This window comes from Channa argus, chromosome 4 (assembly GCF_033026475.1).
Source record: "Channa argus isolate prfri chromosome 4, Channa argus male v1.0, whole genome shotgun sequence".
Taxonomy (NCBI): domain Eukaryota; kingdom Metazoa; phylum Chordata; class Actinopteri; order Anabantiformes; family Channidae; genus Channa; species Channa argus.
Window position 1 is genome coordinate 22,550,001 of NC_090200.1, and position 20,004 is coordinate 22,570,004.

Below are 20,004 nucleotides of genomic sequence, written 5' to 3' on the forward strand. Positions count from 1 at the left end.
TGTACAAAGTACTTTAAATTAGTCATTATAAAATATTTAGGCCCAGTGATGTGAAGTGAAGCTTTTATTTACTTTTATTTAAGGTTATCTGACAATCTAAATGAAAAAGTTAACGATAGCCTGCTAATGTGCTGGAATTATACTCCAGTGTTCTGCAGGCACACACATCATCTACAGTTGGAGCGTCTACCTCTTCAACCCATGGTTACCCAATAACACCCTTCTCTGCATAGGTCTGCATACTGCACGGATGTACGATTGCTCCATAAATTAAATGAATAGTAAAACATGTAATGGAATACCTGACACATTAATAAAATGTTTATTATGTAAACTGGGGATATTTTAAATTTGTATTTTACAAATACAAACGAATATTAACTAGAACAAAAAAATGTTATGCTAACATTTTGTCCAATTTTTCAGGAGCTTTTAGAATATAGAAGTTCATACTTCAAAAATGTTTGCACAAAGAAAGTATATTTTTTAATGCCTCACTACAATTGCATATACTTTGTCGACTATGTTACAGTGCAACACCTCAGTGCACAGTGTGAGGAACAGATCAGTTGTAGCATATGCATTCTGCCTCACATAACAGGCTTAACTTTAAGTCTTGCTAATCTTGCAAAATGCATGCAGCAAAAAGTGGTCAAAACAACCAATTTGGAGGTGGCAATTTGTCATAGTTCCTGTAGTGTTTGTTTCAAAAGGCTCTGCCGTTCCATTATGCTTTGTGCATTTGTATTGTGAGTGCAGGAGTGGGCTGAACTGCTTTTCTCTGTTGGAGCTGCAGCTCCTGTGCTTTGTTTAATAAGTTGGCAGTCAGTATTAGTCAGACAAACTCATCATGCGATTTGACTGTTGACATTCCAATATGTCTCTCAGTCTTCGGTCTTCATCCTCCACCATCTTCCTCTCTTACTCTCTCCACATTGCTCTTTCCTTCTATGAGATTATGGAGCGATCTTGAGGAATGTGAACTATAATTTTCCCAGACATACTGAAATGAATTGCAGTGTACACTTCCAAAAAAATTCTGAGGCGATCGAAGCATGCCTGAATGGGGGTGAATGTCTAATAAGGTGAAGGGTATGAAGCGGGTGTGGTGGGGGCTGATTGATTTTTCTTTCGCTATTGTTTCTCTTCCAATGCCCCTCTTTTATAATACTCAGGCCTAAATGTGTTCCCTAAAAAAGGAAATAAAAGTCAAGAAGCACTTGAAGGCACTTGAGACTCATATATTGGTTTTTGCAAATCTAATGAGACTCAGCAGCTTTGTTTCACCTCACATGAAAAAGTGGATATAAAAGAGGCAATTCCACTCCTCTGGCTAAAAAGTTAAGCCTGTGACATGAAAATACATCGTAGAATCAATTCACCTCAGCGCCTGTGCAGACACAGCCTATAAACTCATAGGTCAGCAACAGAAGAAAGACAGAAATAGGCAGGAAGAAGAAAGAGTGTGTAACATAAGGATGAACAGAATATAATCACTACACCTGCAGTTGGCTATGAACAAGTTATTTTATGTTACACTAGCCATATAAGCTACCACACAGTCTCCTGTAGAGACCCACAGAAGGAGTTTTTTTAATGATTCCAGCTACATTTCTTTTTGATGCGTGCTTGTTGTTGTTGTGGCTGTGTATTTCTATAAACCTCTCGAATGTAGAAGCACACACAGAGATACACACGTGTAAATATAAGATATGAGTGTGGCATTTATCAAACCTTGGAAAAGGTCCAATATATATATATTTTCCTGTACCATCAAACATCACTCTTCTCTTCTACAGTAACTCTATATGAAAAACAGCTACCTCTGCTAGAACATGAGTCTATTTCCATTTCATAGCACCAGAGAGAGAGGAACATGGTTTGACTCAAACCTTCTTTTGCCAAGAATACGAATGACCTAATGGGAGTATCACAGTCATTCACTGATGTTGACTTAGCTTACCGTCTCCACTTAGAGTAAGTCTGCCTGGGTAAAAGCAGCACCTTAATGCGTAAAATGTAAATTTAACAAGCTGCTGGAAGCGAGGCAGAATCAAACAGGGCACCGGAGGGAACAGTAACTGTTTCCCAGCCTTTCTAATTGCTGAGAGGAGAGGAGGGTGACAGTTGATTAGCCCAGGTATGTCACGGCTGCTAGACAAAAACAGCAGCACTGCAGCATGAAGAAGAAACATTACAGAGGAAAACAGAGTCTGTCAGGGTAACACTGAATATAATGAAAGTTAATAAGCCTTACCAAGCCAGTTAACTGAAAATAAAATTATTTTAAAACTATAGGGATTTGTGATTATTCTAGGTAAATTCCAAATCTTAATCAAAATGAAGAATGTACTTTCGACTGGAGTTTTGTGTTTTTTTATGTTATTACATATCAAATGTTTGTCTCAGAAAATAAAATAAAACTGTATAAAAGACCCTTAATTAATACTCACTTTGTTGGTAAAGTCTTGTGTGTACTGATGGTTGCGTAACTTCTGTGTTTTTTTATGTTATTACATATCAAATGTTTGTCTCAGAAAATAAAATAAAACTGTATAAAAGACCCTTAATTAATACTCACTTTGTTGGTAAAGTCTTGTGTGTACTGATGGTTGCGTAACTTCTATGTTTATATTCTGTGTTAAAAATTCTTCCAAATAACAGTATTTGACAGCACTAAGACTGCACTTGTGTGTATATATACACACATGTAATATTTTTAAGCCATGATACTATATTTATCATACCAATTTGACACTGAGCATGTACAGATTTCTCAGAATAAACATCACTGAATGCATTACATCAGTGTATAATTACTTTCTTGGTAGTAGCAGAGTCTGTCATTTCCACCTGGGCAGCATGAAACCAGATCGTGGTTCCTCACAGAATGTGAGTGACAATGGTTGCATTGCGAACAGTAACTGTTGCTCCTCTGCAGTATTTCTGACAAAGCACCTACTTAAACAATATTTACAATACAACAGAATTGTAGTATTGAACTGCTGTTACTAAATGTTTTGCTGCCAGAAATAACTCACATTTTTCTAGATATTATGTTTGTCAGTTGGTGATTTGGGGCTGAATGTGTCTGCATATCCCTGTATAATTCTGTAATAGATGTACTAACAAATGTAGCAACAAATCATTCATAATGCATGAGTAAAACATTAGTGTAGCTACTTTATATTCACAAACAATTTCTGATGCCTTAAAGCTTTACTTGCTATGATCAACAAATTATTCATTTACAGTTTGAACAATTATGACAAATTGCTGGGTACTTTTTTAAATATTAAATGAGGTAAGGCTGTTCAGAATATGGGCTAGGAGCAAATTTCCTCATATACAGGTTAGATAACAGGCACTACTCAGTATTTACTACTTGGAAGATCTGACCTTCATTATGCAATTCAGTAATAGCTCATACTATAGTCTGTTAAGACCTTTAAACATTCATTACTTTGCCGTTATAACTCAGTTGGCTATAGACATTTATTGTAACAAATGACACCTCTTTCAATAACACAGAGTGACTTTCTATCTCAGCTCAAAGATCAAAAACCGTCCGCAGCATGATCTGAAGGCAGAAACAACCCTTCCAAAACACATCATTCTAGCATGAGGTCTCTTCAAAGAAGGCTGTAAAAAAAAAAAAAAGAAAAAAAAAAATCTTTTTTTTTTCGAAAGTAAATAAGCCCCTAAACATCCTGTCTCTCTAGCTGTGAGGGGATTAGTGTAGAGCTGGAGGAGGAAGAGAAAAAGTGGCTGTCAGAGCAAAGCGAGGGATCAGAGAGGAGGAATAGTGTGGACTAAAACCCTGGGAGGATGGAGGTAAATTAGTGACATCTGTGCTCAGAGTTGTTTCTTGCATTAAATGGTAAATGCTTTGTTTTTACTCTGCCCTCTCACTTTCACTGTTTTACTTTTGGAATTACATTACAACTCGTGCTGAAAAGACAAAGAGAAGCAGAGAGAAGCAGTTTCCTGCAGTGCATTACAGCTGCACACAAATCTGCAGCTCAAACCTGTAATCCAGCATGGAAAAGATTTTGGCATTGCAGTTTGAGCCTGTAGACCTCCCTAAATTAAGCGAGATGCAGGCGGAATTGGTGCAGTGTGGGATGAAATGGGTTTGCGAGGGTGTGTATATTTATGTGAAAGAAGAAATCCTCGTAAGTGCATCACCATCCGTTACCTTCGAAATTTTCATTTTATCAACTAATTTCACTTCCCGCCATAAGCCACATTCACACACAGCCACTGTGGGCAACAACATTAATCTCCAAGGTCCAGGGATGTCCACATCACCTGTGTCAAAAACACAATATTTACATACAGTCCATCTAAGCCAACTTACTGCTGCCAGTAATGCATCATCAACTTTGAGAATTTCATTTTGAGCAACAGCAAGGCTGCCGAGGAGAGATTACTGCTCGAGCTGTAGAGAACAACCAGTTTGCATGTGCACTGATAGGGGGCAGTGTGGTCATCTTGGTTGGTTTGCCACCTGTGAGCTGGATTGACGACTAAAGTGGAGCATTTATCCTTGAGATTACTTCAAAAACTGGGAATCCTTCATATAAGTCACTTTTTGTGTGCATCCACAGCCTGTTGGAGGATGATTGACTGCATTTAGTCAGCTAAGAAATCTTATCTCAGTTAAACAACAGATGCTTTAAGGCCCCAGATCAAAATGCGTATAGCCGTGTGTGTTTAACTTTATATAACTGCAAACAAATTTTCATCTACAGGGCTGTGGGATAATACTGCAACTGTCTCCTACTTTGTGGGAATCTGTGTACTTGTGTATAGTAGATGTGTGTGATGTCTATAATAACAATAATAACAACAGAATGGGGAAAGAAAATGAAAAGGACTGAAAGCGAAGTATCAAAGCTCGGATTTTTAGCTGCCAGTCCTGCAAGAGCAAACAGAGGTCTTGTGAGTATTACAAGATACTGCATTTGTTGGCACAGGCACATATTCACCCTCCCTCTCAGTCTTGCAGGTACATTATTTAAGGGTCTGAAAAGCAACCCCGGTGAAGTGTTATATGGCTGTGAGCTAGGAGAGGAAGCCAGGCAGGACATGACTCTACTTTTTGGCAGGGTTGCTAAGCTGATCCCTGCTGAAGGAGTTAGTGGAAAAGGTGCAGAGGTTTGGGAGGACGGATGGAAAGGTGGAATCCAACTGAGGCCAGTGACAGCAACACTACTGTTCCACACTGTATGAACAAGCTGGCTTCACAACCCACACATCTTTTTCTTGTGGCTTCCAGTACACACAGCAAGAGAAAATCTGTCAGTGAGAAAGATCCGATTGTTTTCTCCCTCTTCAACAAGAACCTAATCTGCCGCTTTCTGAGTTGCTTGTGTTTTTAGAAAGCATACACAGTTGCATCACTTCAGTTGTTTTAAGAGAAATGTGATTTTTCAGATGCAGAACGGAGCTGAAGTGTTTGTTAATATAGAGTTTTCGGTTTAAACTAATTTTCTGTCGCCCCCTGAGCCTCACAGATAAACACATCACCAATCTGATATGCAGAAATGTATTATCCACAGTCCAAACACAAACATGCTTACACAAAATAACAGCTGCTGCAAAGATTACAGATAATGTGACCTCTAGAGACTTGGCACTTACACAGGGGAAGCAAAGAACAGTGTAGTTCCTGTGTTGTGTTAAGTAACTGTAGACACAGAACAAACAACACTGTCTCATAGATTTCTTTCTGTGTACTACTAATTCGGAGTGGGTGACATCAATGGCTTGGTATAGAAATAAATTACTGCTTGTAATTATTTTACTGAGAATTTCTTCTTTTTTCTCAGTATAGGAAGTGACATACTTACAGAAATCCCACAGACTTTGATGCTGGAGATTCACTTAGCAGAGTCCCTATGTTGTTCAGATCTGTGCCTCCCAGACTTTTTAAAACCATGGTACCATTTCATGGTGATTTCTGTCATGGTTTGAGCTCGCTTGGCACTACTGCTGTGGGTGGCACATTTCCCTGCAGATGAGGTATTCCTGTCTGCAACAGTTTGCTTCTCTAAACCACAAAAAGCTCTATGCTAAGTAGCTCTCACACAGCTCTCTGATTCCAGTTCTTTTGGCTGGCTCAGGATTGAGTTGAAGGTTTAGATGTAACAGCATTTCTTTAATCACCGTTCATAGACTGTTCTGACAGTCACCATTTAATCTGTTGTGAACCTGAAAAACTTGCCAAAAAACTGTGCTGTGCTATTACGACAACTGGAAACCACCATCTGTCATAGCTCCAACATTAGTTGCAGTACAGTAGAATATTTTTGTAAACTGGGTGTGGTGTATGTATTTTGATATGTACAAAGGTGTAAAACAGAGAATTTATCTGTTTAGCTAGTACAACAATTCTTTCATCAGAAATTTATTCATTTTTAAATAACTTTTTAGGGGGATGCAAACTTTTGTATCAATGTAATTTAAAACTTTAAAAAAATGCACAATCCACCTGGTACAATGTTCTTTTATCATATAACAAAAACAACATCAAAGGATTGCATTTCCCTTTTTAAATTAATTTCAAATAACATTTAATTAATTTCTGATAAAGGAACACGTGTGAATGTACATTAAATATTATGTTTAAAAATTTCTTTGTTTCACTTCTTGGGATTTTATAAATAAGTGGATACAAACTTTTTTGCCCGCCTGTAGTTAATTTTAATATCTTTAAACTTTAAATATATATATATATATATATATATATATATATATATATATATATATATATATATATATATATATATATATATATATATATATATATATATATATATATATATATATATATATATATATATATATATATATATATATATAGTATATTGTTTTTTATATCATGAAAAGTAAATAAATGTATACTTAAATTGCAGACAGTCAGGTTACAACCAATAATATAAATACGTGACCTCACCTGGTTGGAGTTATCCTAATATGAGCAATGTGTGCATTTGTTAGAGGGGACTGAAGTGAATAGGTGTATCAACTAAACAGAGAACCTTAACATGAGAAATGACTTTTCTTTTCCCATGTGTAACAAAGGTTGTTTCCTTTATCCTCTCTTCCATAACCTTAACCACTTGTTTCTCTAATCATGACAATGAAGGTTCTCTGATCTTAATGACATACTTATTTTAACTCAAAACTCTTACTTATCCATTTAATTTTGGGCACGTAAACTGGTAAGCTTGCATAGCCTGATTTGAAATGTCAGTTGTACACATTCAGAAACATTACAATCCCACGTATGGCTTTCCTTTCGGCTGTTCCCTTTCAGGGGTCGTCACAGCGAATCCTGTGCCTCCATCTAATCCCATCCTCTTCTCTCACACCAACTACCTTCATGTCATCTCTCACTACATCTAACACTAACTATCAAAATAGTTACACATGATGTATGATATTTACACATTTTGATCAGCAAGATAATCTTCACCACTTGTAATATTTTTGAAGCTTAAACACAATCATCAGAATGAAAAAAAACTATTGCTAGGCTATAAACAAACCACATCACGGTTGCTGTAAAGGCAGATTAGTAAGTATTTATATACCAGTACTTATATCCCAACAACCTCAATAACCTGCCAATAGAGGTTACTTGTAAGGTTTTTTTAAAACACATAAAAACTCAAAAATAGCATGAGCAGTGGATTTACTGATGACTTTTATGTTGGAGAACAAAATGTGCAAATCTCTTGGCCCTGTGTTAACTACAGACCTTATTTCAGGCAATTATCAGAAATCCATAAATGCTAACTGGTTTCTGTTTTTTAGGACTCATTCCACTATGGCGTCATAGTGGAAAATTGTTGGGGAAAATTCATTTAATATGAGTACAACACAACTGCCCACATCCACAAACCTGCCATTTACATGTGGATGCTGTTTCTCTGCTGTGATCTCAACATAAACCTCTTCAAATGTTGCCATGGTTTCCCGAATCTGCTACCTTTTTGCTAAACTTACACAAAAGATGCAACGAAGTGTGTGAACAGTGACTTTGATGATAATGCTGATGTCTACATGTGTGCGTTGGTAAACAGCAAGTATACCTGGGGCCTAGTGCTTTACACTCCAATGTACCAGGTCTGAAACTGCACAAACTGGTCTTTGAGGAGGAATGTGAGAAATGGAATGTATTAGTATAACTGATGCCCCTAAATTTGTTTTTAAGTGGCAACTAAAGATTCATTCACAAAAATGTTACCAGACTGCAAAAAACATTCACACAACGGTCAAAGTCAAAGTCCTGCTGTTTAAAATCATCACACAAAAACACAACCTAACACATTTAACTCTGTCAGTAGTTGTATTAAAGGACACATAACAATTACATTAAAACAATACAGATCTTGTATTAGATAGTGGCAGTACATTTCAGTAAAAGACAATATGAGACATTTTGTGTTAGTTTGACATGTGGTTAGATGCAAAAGCCAAAGAAAAGGGTCCATGACTTATATTTAATGTGGTCAAGAGTATGAGATGGTTAGAAATATGTTAGACCTGAGACAGGTAACAGTAGAGAATGTTCTCCCTGGCAGAGGCCTGAATAAAAACACTGAGTCAGCTTAGCCGTGTTCCTTTAAAAAAAAAACTATAATGTATCTGTGGTACTAAAATACACCAATCTGTAAACAGCCCTGTGAGCCCATATACAGAAAGCTGTGATGCATTAGCTGTCGATCATGGCCACGACAAGAAAAGGACCAAGTGGATTTTCTGTTGTAGTTGATTAGTGTATCTCAAATAAAATCCAGATCTCAAGCTCTCAGTAAATCTGCAGTCATAATTATGATACGTGCTTTAAATCGTTCATACCATATGTTCAATATCAAGAACGGGACTGCTATGAGTGGTTCTTGCAAGAAGCCCAGTATTGCTTGCTCCTGTTTCAAGGCCATGATCCTCGTCTAATTACTTGCCTTGAGTTGGTTAAACAGAATTAAATAAAAAAGCAAATTACAGTATTCCTTTGTTGCCGATAGATATGGGGAGATGCTCAAAACTAAATGGTGAATATTTTGATGTACTGTGTGAACATTTTTTTGACAGTTAACAGATTTCAGATAGGTTTGGTAGAAATATTTACTGGATGTTTAATCAAAATGCAGCCAGAGAAATGAAGAAAAAACTTGATGCTGCGTGGCACTGCATATGTATGCCAATAGGCTGGTGGGCAAAATCTGAAGAAAACCGAAGAGTTTAATCTCTGCACTTTTATTCTATCCCCCCCCACTCTTCCCCTCTGGCTGTTTCCATTTTTCTTCAGCTCATCTCTCTCTCCTGCAAGGTCAGAGTTCAGGGAGGAGATAAGGGAATTGAAACAGGATCCTCTCTGCCTCTCTGTCAGGCTATCTGACTATACACTGCAGTGATCAGTCCCCTCTATCTGTCCCCCAGCACAGGTCTCTGTGATGAGCTTGAGCAGGAGTCCTCTCCCTGGGCACGCCCGTGTGTGTGTGTTTCTGTATGTGTCTGAATTGGCGGAACCTCTGTAGTCTTGTTGTAATACTGTCTGAGACTCCCAAAAGAGAAAGAGACACACATGCTCACACATAAACACGTGCAACGTCTCGGTTTCCTCTCTATAATCTTCAACCTCCAGCTCCGGGGTAACATAGCTCACTGTTACGTCTGCTCTGACTAAGCAAACATACTTGAATCTAAATGAATGGACATGTATGCAGCCACGGGACCAGGCAGCCTAAGAATCTTTCATCAGGAGCAGCAATTTGGTTAATGAATGCCACTGCCTATCACTGCACTGTTTACAGTAGAGTAATGAATGCTCCTGTCATTCAGAGTAAAAGAACATCTGTGGAAAACACTTTCCTAATGTCATGCCAACCAAATATCATGCTTTCTAGTTTGAGACCCTGTGGGTGCTACCATGGCAACTGCATAAAACAAAGTATTTCTAAAAAAGACTGCATGAAAAGTGAGCTGACAGTTACAGCTAAGATGATCTCAGGATTGTTGCCATAAAACTTTCCGAGGTGCGAAATGCTGACACAGCATCAGCTTACTGTACATCAATGATTAGTGTGTTGCAGTGAAGCCGCGACTAATGGCCCATCAGCGCTGGAGTGCGGCGTTCTTATGCTGCTGCCTCGCTACACCATGTCAGTTTAATTTAATACTTTGTGTTCTGTGGATCATGAGTTTTAACAGAAGTTGCAGGTACTGTAGTTGAGTGCTGTTACTGCACCATCATGGGAGAATAAGATGAAGGGTTCTTCAAGGTGCAGCTTTAAACAAAGCCTTCCCAGAGGCAGCACAGTCATCTGCTATGAATGAGCATTTGGAAGAAAGTTATGCATCGATAGACAGATTGATCCATACCTAGCAGAAGATCGATAAGTCAGGCTAGATGCTGTGATTTACAGATATGTAAAGAAAATGAGAAGATGTAGTGCAAATAATCCTTTGCAATAAGGAAAGGATTACTGGGAGTGTGCAGCTGATTGCTAAGCAGAGATATAGCGAAAGCACATAAGAAGTGGTACAGGGAGGGAAAAACACAGTGATGAGAGACAGGAAGCCGAAAAATCTGTGCAAGCTAGAGTGATCAACAGGACATGTGAGCGAGAAAAAAGATGTGAGGATCAATAAAGCAAGGCAAAGAAAGGAGAAGAAAGAAAAGCATGGCTGTGATTTTTCTGATGAGCTGCGGTGAAACATTTCACACATAAACACTGGAGCCCGAATATAAACTACTAAGAACAAGCCCAGATGGAAGAACTGGGTCTGGGGGCCTTAAAGTTGCAGATTGTTTTTCTTCTCACTAAAGTAGCTGTTGGACGTCCTCCATTATGTTTCGGTTCTGAATGAAGGAGGCTGAATTATTCATGCGCCTGCTAATGGCTTAAATGAGATATTCAAAGAAAAAGTTTGATTTCCTGAAGAGTGCCATAAGCACAGTTGCGTAAAAATAATATAGAAATGTGTATTGCAATATTTATCTCAAAATGCACACAGTGCATTCAAACACAGTCAGTTCCACACATTACTAATCAGATGTTTTACTGTTTCACAAGGTACAATAAACTGCTTCCCTTCACCATACACTAGTAATCCACATTTTAAGGTGGATAACATCAACTAAATGATCAGTTACAGTTCTCTGTGTGTTGTTGTTGTGATGGTACTTACAGAGTAGGACGAGCAGGAGTGTTGCGAGCAGCACGAGAAGGCTGGCGCTGTGGGAGTGGGCAGAGCTGCAGTGCATCTTGTTTTTCTTACAGACGCACACTTGAACTTTGACCTCAGTGCTGTTGGACAAAGGGGGCACCCCTGAGTCAGTGATGAGCAACGGGAGCTGATAGTTGGCTTTCTTCAGACTGTGCAAGAGCATGATTTGGGAGTGTGTGGCTGTGGAGGACACAGAAGAAGAGGAGGAAGGTTTAATAAAGTGGATGGACAGTAATCCACTGTCACGCATGTGTTGTCCCTCTGTTATGCTCTATTCTTTCCTTAACAGCTTCTTATTTTGCAAAGAAGAACTAAATATGTGTATTATAGCACAAAACTTATGAGCTTCAACTAAGTGGTTGCGAAGCCATTCCTGACAAGTGAAGCGACAAAAATTGGCACCACTTAAGTTGCATAAGATTGTTACATTTTGTTGCATCACATTTTAAAATTCCTTAAGAGACACTTTAAGAGAATACACTGGAGACAGTTCAATTCATGTTAAAATGTGCCACAATCCCCAACGCTTTTTAGCATTTTACCTGTCTGCCTCAGCTGTTACAGTCACATTAGGTGATTTTTCTTTTTGTATTTAATTAAAAAATGGCATTGTCCTACTGTGAGCTCAAAACAATGTCACAAGGCAAATGTAAGCAACAGTAAACATCTCATAAATGCCAGACTGTTCTTTATACAAAGCATCCCCACCTCATTTGTGCTATTTGACAGCTTGACATTTCTACAAACCCTGATTGGTGATGCTTAAAAAAATAATACAGAATTTTATCCCTGCAGGATTCTACATATCTGCTGTCTCTGTACTGTTTGTTTTGTTTGTCACCATGGTCCTGATTCAGTAATTCATAATAAAGAAAATAACCACCAGCTGGGTTTATGTACTCGTATATCTTCCTCAGTACCATCACCCAGGTCTTGTACAGGTTTGGAATAAATCGGTTTTAAAGAAAGTTACTCTACATAAGCCCTCATTACATAATGTTTATCTATGTTAAAACTGGTTTTGTTCCACTACAAGCCGATACATCAAGGGGCGACTGTGGCTCAGGGGGTACGGCAGTCATCTACCAATTCCTTGCTCCCCCTGTCATAACGGCATAACCAGGGACAGGGGCTGCAAATTAGGCTTTTGCTATATTCCCTACATACAGAACATAGCATCGGCTGCTTGTATGTGACAAAAACCACAAACAAAAGAAAAACATGCACACATACCAAAGTGTCTTTGAACAAGACAATGAACCTCAAGTTAGTTAGGAGGTAGCTTGTGTGTGTGTGTGTGTGTGTGTGTGTGTGTGTGTGTAAATGAAAAATGAGAAACAGTGTAAAGCACTTTGGATAATAAAGCAAAAAAGAATTATTTTAAAGCAAAGACCATTTACTATCATTTTCAATGCTTTTTTGGACATATTGTAGACTTTGCAGCTTTCTGGAAATCTGCTTGAGGGATGAACATCCTTTAGTCCCTTAGGTGCCAAGTTGAGCTGAGGTCAGATGCCTTCAAAGGCTATCGCATATGATTCACATAATATTAAATCTGATCAAACCATTCAGTGACCTCTCTTGATTTATATTAAAGTAACTGCATTTATAATGTTCCTTCTCTCTCTTATTCAGAGTTTTTGTTTAAGGGAATAGTTTGAAATTATGGGGTATACTGTACATTCATTTGAAAAGAATAATTCCACTCACATAAGTGCCTGTTATATAAGGATACAGAAGCCATGGAAACAGCTGGAAACAGCTAGCACAGCCTTTTTTGTTTTTTCACTTAGGTTTGTGCTTGGGTTACAGTAACAAACAATAATTAATGTATTGATTAATAAGTTTTATAGACAGAGCCCGGCTATCTGTGTTTGTGCTAAGCTAAGGATGCTAGTTGTTTCCTATACAGACATGTAGGAACAATTGGAAATGCATATAATTCCCAAAATGCCAATTTCTTTTCAGTGTCAATAATGATAATAACATCTGAAAATTAAATTGAGTAGTATGCTTTCAGGTTTATCCGTCAGTGTCACAAACCAATTAAAGAGCAACTGTAATGTGAATAATTGAAACGAGTTGGTGCATGTGAGCACATGCAAAACCTGGTAACTTTCATAGAGAGATGTACATTAATGTACTGTTGAAGCTTTCCTACCACCTTTTGAGACATACACACATGCACACACATGCACACACAGCAGAGACAAGCACAGTGCCAGTCCATTTCACTGGGAATGGGCTTTTTCTCTGCTGGCTCTATCTGTGTCTTCCAGCGGTGGTGATTGAGGAGTGTCTGTACCTCCCTCTCCTGCTGTCAGTCACAGCTAATGCCTCTGGGCAGGTTTTAGCTCTGCTCTGTCACTCAAACACCCACAGACAGTGCTGTCGGTCATGCAACCCTGAATCAATGTCTTGGTTGTCTGTCTATCCTCCTCCCCATTTCCCTCCTTGTATCATTTTCCTCTCTTTCTCCTTATCATGCGATCTATACGAGTTTTTGCAGGTGAAGCTGTGCACAGACTCATATTTAGACTGTGTGGCAAGATATCAACCTCAGCCAAAAGGTGAAGTGACCACTGAATATTCCTGTAATAAAATTTACTTTTGTGCTTTGGCAGTTTTCTCTCACCCATCTCAAAACTCCCTTTTCTTCATTTTTAGTTTTATTCCTGCATTCCCATGGGTACTTTTTCACAACTCTGTGAGAACAAGTTCAAAGCTCTTGGTGAAAAGAAAAATAGTAAGGGAAAAATAACAGAGAAGAAAAAATAACTCACATATGATAAAACCTGTTTTGTGGTAGAGACTTTTGGGTTACTTTCGGTGAACAAACCGGCAATTTCGTCTCTGGTATGAAAGATTTATTGATTGCTTTTCAGTAGATAAGGCAGTTCCTGTAATTTAACTCCATTATTATGTTTACAATTGTTCAGTATGAGAGCATTCAAATCTCTTTCAAAATTAAAATACTCACAGTTCACTCTAGTAACCTTCCATGTTTTGTCTAGACCAGGCTGTTTTCCCAGTTCTATCTTAAAGGGTGCGCCGTTTGGTGGAAGGTCCTTGTCTCGGCCCCCAACTATGGCCACATTCATATCATGGGCGTCTTCACATACTCGCGCTACTGATGGAACTACAAAGGGGGCGTTATCATTGTAGTCTTCCAGGCGGATGACCAGAGTGCCAGTACCTGTGGCCGGGGGGCTGCCTGGGAAGACAGAAAAAAAACAGACATCATACACATTTTAGAATAGAAGAAAAGTAAAGTAAACATCTACTGTATGGATGGTGTGAGGAAGAGGAGAATACCTTTCTGGGCAGACCAGATAAAACAATGTGACTTCATGAAAAATATGGTGTATTCATGATTATTCTCCTTTCCATTCTGCAACATTACAATGATTTCAGATTAAATCTAAGACTTGATAAGGTTTTCAAATCAAAATGCTAATAAATGTAATAAGATCCAACCCGCTTTTTTTTAGTAATGTGACCTAATTCATACCAAACAAAACAAAATGTAAATGTATGGTTCTTTGTTTCATGTGTTTTTTTTTTAATACTGGAAGAGGATGAATCACAGCGGCTCATGTTTTGAAAAAAAGATTTTCACTTGGCACACAGCCATCTTCTGTGTTTCTATGAGATTACACCTTATTGAAGGATGCTGGGTTAAAAAGCAGCTTGACTCTACTGCTCTCTGTTTCACTGTGATTAGAGGTTATTAAAAAATTCACACGGCATCCACAACAGCACCAGAGGTCAGTGGCCAATTAACACCTGAAGACAAGATCTGTAATTGGAAAATTGGTCTCCTCCACCTTTTCAAGGTAAAAAAATATATATATTTGCAGACAATTTAGGGCAGAAGGGGGGAAAACAAGTCAAGATATATGTCAAGATATATGTGCAATAAATGTCAAGTGATGCTGGAATGAAACTCTGGATTTTTATGGTGCAGTTAGAGAAAGCGGCACTGCTCAGTAAATCTTCCTGCTGGCAAATTCCGTCAAAGTGAAATTTCAAGTTTTAGGGAAAACTTTTGAAAATGACTAATGACAGAACATTATTAAGATATAATTACATGACACAGAAGAGGTAAATCTCTTCCAATTTCATAATAAGAAGTTTTGGTCAGTATCATCATCTAGAAAATATTATTTTTTACAAATATAATTTAAGTCTTGCAATCTGTAACCGCTCAATGCCATTTACAGTGAAAACGCTGATAAATTTAACACTAAAAAGGCAAGGTAATATTTCAAATTATGGTTCCTGGATTTTCACAAAGAGATAAAAGAATTTCCAGGCAATGGCTCTTGTTTTTGTTACTGTTACTATGTAAAAACTAGCTTTGTGCTCCATTATGTTAAGACATACCCTTCATGTGTGGCAGTGCAGAATAATTTGTCCCAAAAGTATGGTAACATAAATGCAAGAAGATATTTTGTTTGGAGAATATGTCGAGCAACACTGATTGGTCTTTCTGGTGTGTAAACTTTATCCTAATGAAGTAGCTTCCACAACTAGCTACTATAAAGTTGGAGGAATCAAACTGATACTATAACACATTTCTTATACTTCTGCTTTTGTATTCTTTGGCTTTTTATAAAAGGCTTTTTGAAAATACACCAACCTCAAAAGACTATGATTTGACAGTCATTGTTTGGGACAGGTATTTAGTTAAGGTGTAAGGTTAGCACAATTTGTTTTAGTTCGATGTCATATATAATAATGGTGTAAACATGCGCTGTGATTTATATAACATTGAGCAAGTCTTCTCTCTGTGCAAGTACAATAAATGCTTATTTTGAAAAATGCCCCAAGCAAAATAATACAAGTGGGAAACACACCTGACATGGAAAATTTCTCATCTCCATGCTGAGTGTTTTTTATTCACACAAAACATAGTAAAAACAAGCAACATAAAGTGTTGCACAGGCTGCTACATCCCTCCAGTGGGGCACCAAATGCTAAATGTTTAGTATTTGTATTAATATACAAGTATACTGTAGGTCAAATGTAGTGGTAACTTTAAAGGCAATGTGTAGGTGCAGATTCACTAGGGTACTGGCAGTAATCTATATTCATGTACACCAATGCAGGCAGCATACAATACAAGCACATGGATATACTGTAAGAGGCTAGTCTTTCTCCTTCAATTCTCACCAACTCACATGCATAGGTTGGATTACAAGAAGAAAAAAAGTATCACTTTCCAGAACAGATGTAGTAGTGGTAACAGTACAGTATATAAATATAGTTCCATCAGACTCTTTAAATTCCTTTAAAAGATCCTGTCAATTGTACAAGAGTTTGAGTCAAAACCAAGGACACCAGAGAAATGAATGATGGATGGCAGAAACAGACTTTCTACATGTTTATGTGTGAGTAAAATATTCACTGCTTAAGAATCCTATATGGTAGTCTGCAGAGAAAACATATCTACAACTGCTGAGAGTTTTTAGTACATAATGATCACGGTCTGTTTGTTTGCTAAGCTCAAAACTTTGTTTTCATTCTCAGCTGTAAAAACCACCAGTAGATTATGTGATTGTGAGCGACAGAGAAATTGAATGTAATAGTGGCAAGTTTGACATTTCTACTGTTTAATATTTACGCAATGACTGCTATCCCTGTGCTCAACTGCTTTTCTGTATGAAGTCAAGGAATGAAAACAAAACAGCAAAGCAGCCTTATATATTGTAGATAAATGCGGCTGTGACAATATCAAGAGCAGATCAAGAACAGAGCAGAATTACTCTGCAAAAGCAGACAAAAAACATGTTCAAAAGCAAATCAAAGACAGTAGCTCTTCAGGCGAGACCCTTGATAATCTATCATCATTGGAGACACGAGTGAGGTTTGGGATTGGATCCCGCTCAGGGAAAAGATGCAAATTTCAATCGGTATGAGAGTGGGAGAGGCCATCTCTGTGCTTGGCTAGCTTTAAATGATGCTGTTTGTCTTCCTAAATGAGTACTCCCCACACCTAATCACTCTGCTCTCCTCTCTTCCTCCTCTCTTTCTTCACTACACCACATCTGTGTCACTGAAGCTTGTCTGCTGGCCTCTGTCTCACACCACTTTGTCACAAAAGTTGTGATTAAACACAATGCAACTTTCTAAAGGAGTTGGGAAATGTATGGGTCTTTGCAGATACAATGCGCTTGTTTACCACAGCATGTTAGCCAATAAAAAGAACAGAGAACAGAAAGCAGGTGACAATAAGAGGACAAGGGACATGGAGGAATTTGCTGTGCAGTGCGAAAAAGACTCAGTCTAAAGAACAGGGAGCGAGCCACACTGATGTAAAACAAGATTAAAATGAGGACGGAAGCTGTAGGCTCTCTCAGGAAGTGTGAGTGTCACACTGTAGTGCCATGCTTGTGTGTGATTTAGGGGTTTACTCTCTTCCACTAACTCAGGTTCTTACCTGAGTTAGTGGAAGAGACAGGCTAAAGAACACAATTATTTAGTTGTTTTAGCCATTGTAAACAATCAAACACAAATTTCTAGCCTTTGTGGCCATGTTACAGATATGTAATGAAAAATGTAAGCAAATAACTAATGTTTATGAAGTTTAGAAACACGCCCTTCCAGGTCTGTGCCGTCACACCCTTTAAAAAGTGTAGTCCCCCTAAGCCTCACAGCAATGCAGCCAGACATTTCAATAAAAGCAAAAATATAAGTTCTGGTGCGGGTGCAAGAAAAGTCGCAGGTTCTGTGATTGATTTAAAAAATGACAGAAGTTTTCCTTTGACGTCTGTGCACAACTGTATGTCAACCCAGACAATAGTTGCTAAGATACCAACAGACCAACAATGTCCTCCCTTGAGCTACACTGTTTGATATAGTGTGTATTTATTTTTCTGCACAATCCATGGCTCCTTTTCTTTATTCTAGTGTACCCTCAGCAGTGTTCAACCCTGCGCTTTGCAATGTACTGTAAATATTCATTCCAATCTGCCTGCAAGTAAATTAGCTTCTGTCAAATTTAAAGTAATTCAGTCACCTGTCAGGCTCGAACATTTCATGTCTTGCGTGCTTGGTTGGTTAAAATGACTACTGTATATGTAAACTACTACACTATTTTATTTTCTGGAGGCCTCTGTTTTCCACATTCTGCACTGCTTGTCTTAGGGTATGTTAGACTGCAGTGATGAAGTCAGAAAGTTTTCAAACTTCCAGAGATAAGTAACTTTAATTCAGTTGGAAAGTGTTTTCTGTACAAATGACATAATTAATTATATATTATTTTTGCAGAAAATTTTAACAGTCCATAGCTAAAATTAGCTTTACACAAGTGAGGTTTGGCTCTGATAAATTGGTTTCAGGGCAGGAATTACAATAATTAATGAGTAAGATTAGCTTTAATTGTTTCCATCAAAGTCCCTTTTCACTATTAAAAAGGACCAAAGTCAGTTCAGCCTGACAACTCCAGTGATGGTGCTACAGTCGCACATCACATACAGTACATCCAACATATACCGTAACAAAAAAGAGACAGAATTAAGAAGACATTCACTGCACAACATTTTCGTTTTGTACCTTGCTGCTGCATTACTCATTTGTGTTTCTGTAAAAACACTGCTTGGATCATTTCTTAAGCGACACTCAACCAGGGATATCAAATGTTCACTGTCTTCACATGTAAAGCCCGAGGCCTTCTGTGAAAAGCTAAACAAAGCTTTAAGTAATTATTACTATATGGGTAAAAATAAAACAGCAGCTGATTTTTTTTTAACAGTCTCAAATTCACAATTTACATTGGGAAGTCATTCAATTCAGCTTTATTCTTTATGATTCCCACTAAAATAAAGCTCCTCCTCCTGAATCATGTGCAACTGTAAATAAATGTAAGCTTTAAATAGCAATTTGCATAATGTCTGCTGAGTAACAGAAAAACACATCTGCTTAAAATTACATTCCTATGCAACTAAACTGAAAATGCGATTACATTTTTGAAGGGAACGTAATGAGTGAAAGATTATGTTCTGGAGCAATTTGTGAATGAATGAAGCACTACATTTACTAACATGAAAGTGCATTGCAATGAAGTGGTTGGGTCAGGTTGAGGTTGTACAAAGTACAGGACTCATGTGCCACTGACATGACTTTAACTCCAGAACTCCGGTGTGGGGTCAGGCTTACGCAAGAAAAGCACTTAGGAAAAGATTAGTCAAAATTGTGGATATGTTTGCAAGTGAATGTTATTTTTTTCTCTTCAAAGCCAGACCTTGACCATTTTCCAACCACAACTACCTCCTGTGAGTATGTGTCTAAACACAGTCATGCAAAAGTTCAATAAGGCTGGAGTCAAACAAACTGCATGTTTTTATGCAAGATTACATATTTGTGTAATCAGAAAAGAAAACAGTATGTTTTACTGCAAGAGAGGATATACCAGCAGACAAAAATACATTGTCTGGTAACATATTAATATTTTGAGTGTCAACAGATTTGCTGTTTATGTGAAGCATCTTCATGTCCTCATTATGGTAATAAAAAAAAATGTAATCTGGTTGCACTTATGGCCCCCTGTAAAACACATTCGTGTTTGCAGTTTAGTTGTACAGGGACAAATATTTTGGGAGACAGGGTTGTTTACAGGCAATACACATTTGTTCTGTTGTATTCAATCAATAATGCATTGTTTTCAAAAAGTTTAGTTTTGCAGAACACTTGCTTGAATGTAAGCTTAAGAAATTGCGCTTAGGCCAACTTCATGACCTCCAACGTCTCCCTTTAGAC

General features: G+C 37.8%; 1 protein-coding gene across 2 annotated transcripts in view; it reads right to left on the reverse strand.

Moving 5' to 3' along the window:
- cdh13 (cadherin 13, H-cadherin (heart)) overlaps positions 1 to 20,004 on the reverse strand; it is a 307,186-nt gene that overhangs the window by 2,136 nt on the left and 285,046 nt on the right. The window contains exons 13-15 of one of the 2 annotated variants that reach the window (XM_067502517.1): positions 14,225 to 14,458; positions 11,206 to 11,424; positions 8,403 to 10,340 (exon numbers count right to left, since the gene is read on the reverse strand). In XM_067502517.1, the coding sequence (XP_067358618.1) occupies positions 10,291 to 10,340; positions 11,206 to 11,424; positions 14,225 to 14,458 (503 nt within the window). In that variant the 3' untranslated portion in view covers positions 8,403 to 10,290. Of the gene's footprint in view, positions 1 to 8,402; positions 10,341 to 11,205; positions 11,425 to 14,224; positions 14,459 to 20,004 lie in introns of those variants that run through there. The other variant, XM_067502516.1, reaches the window with a different exon arrangement.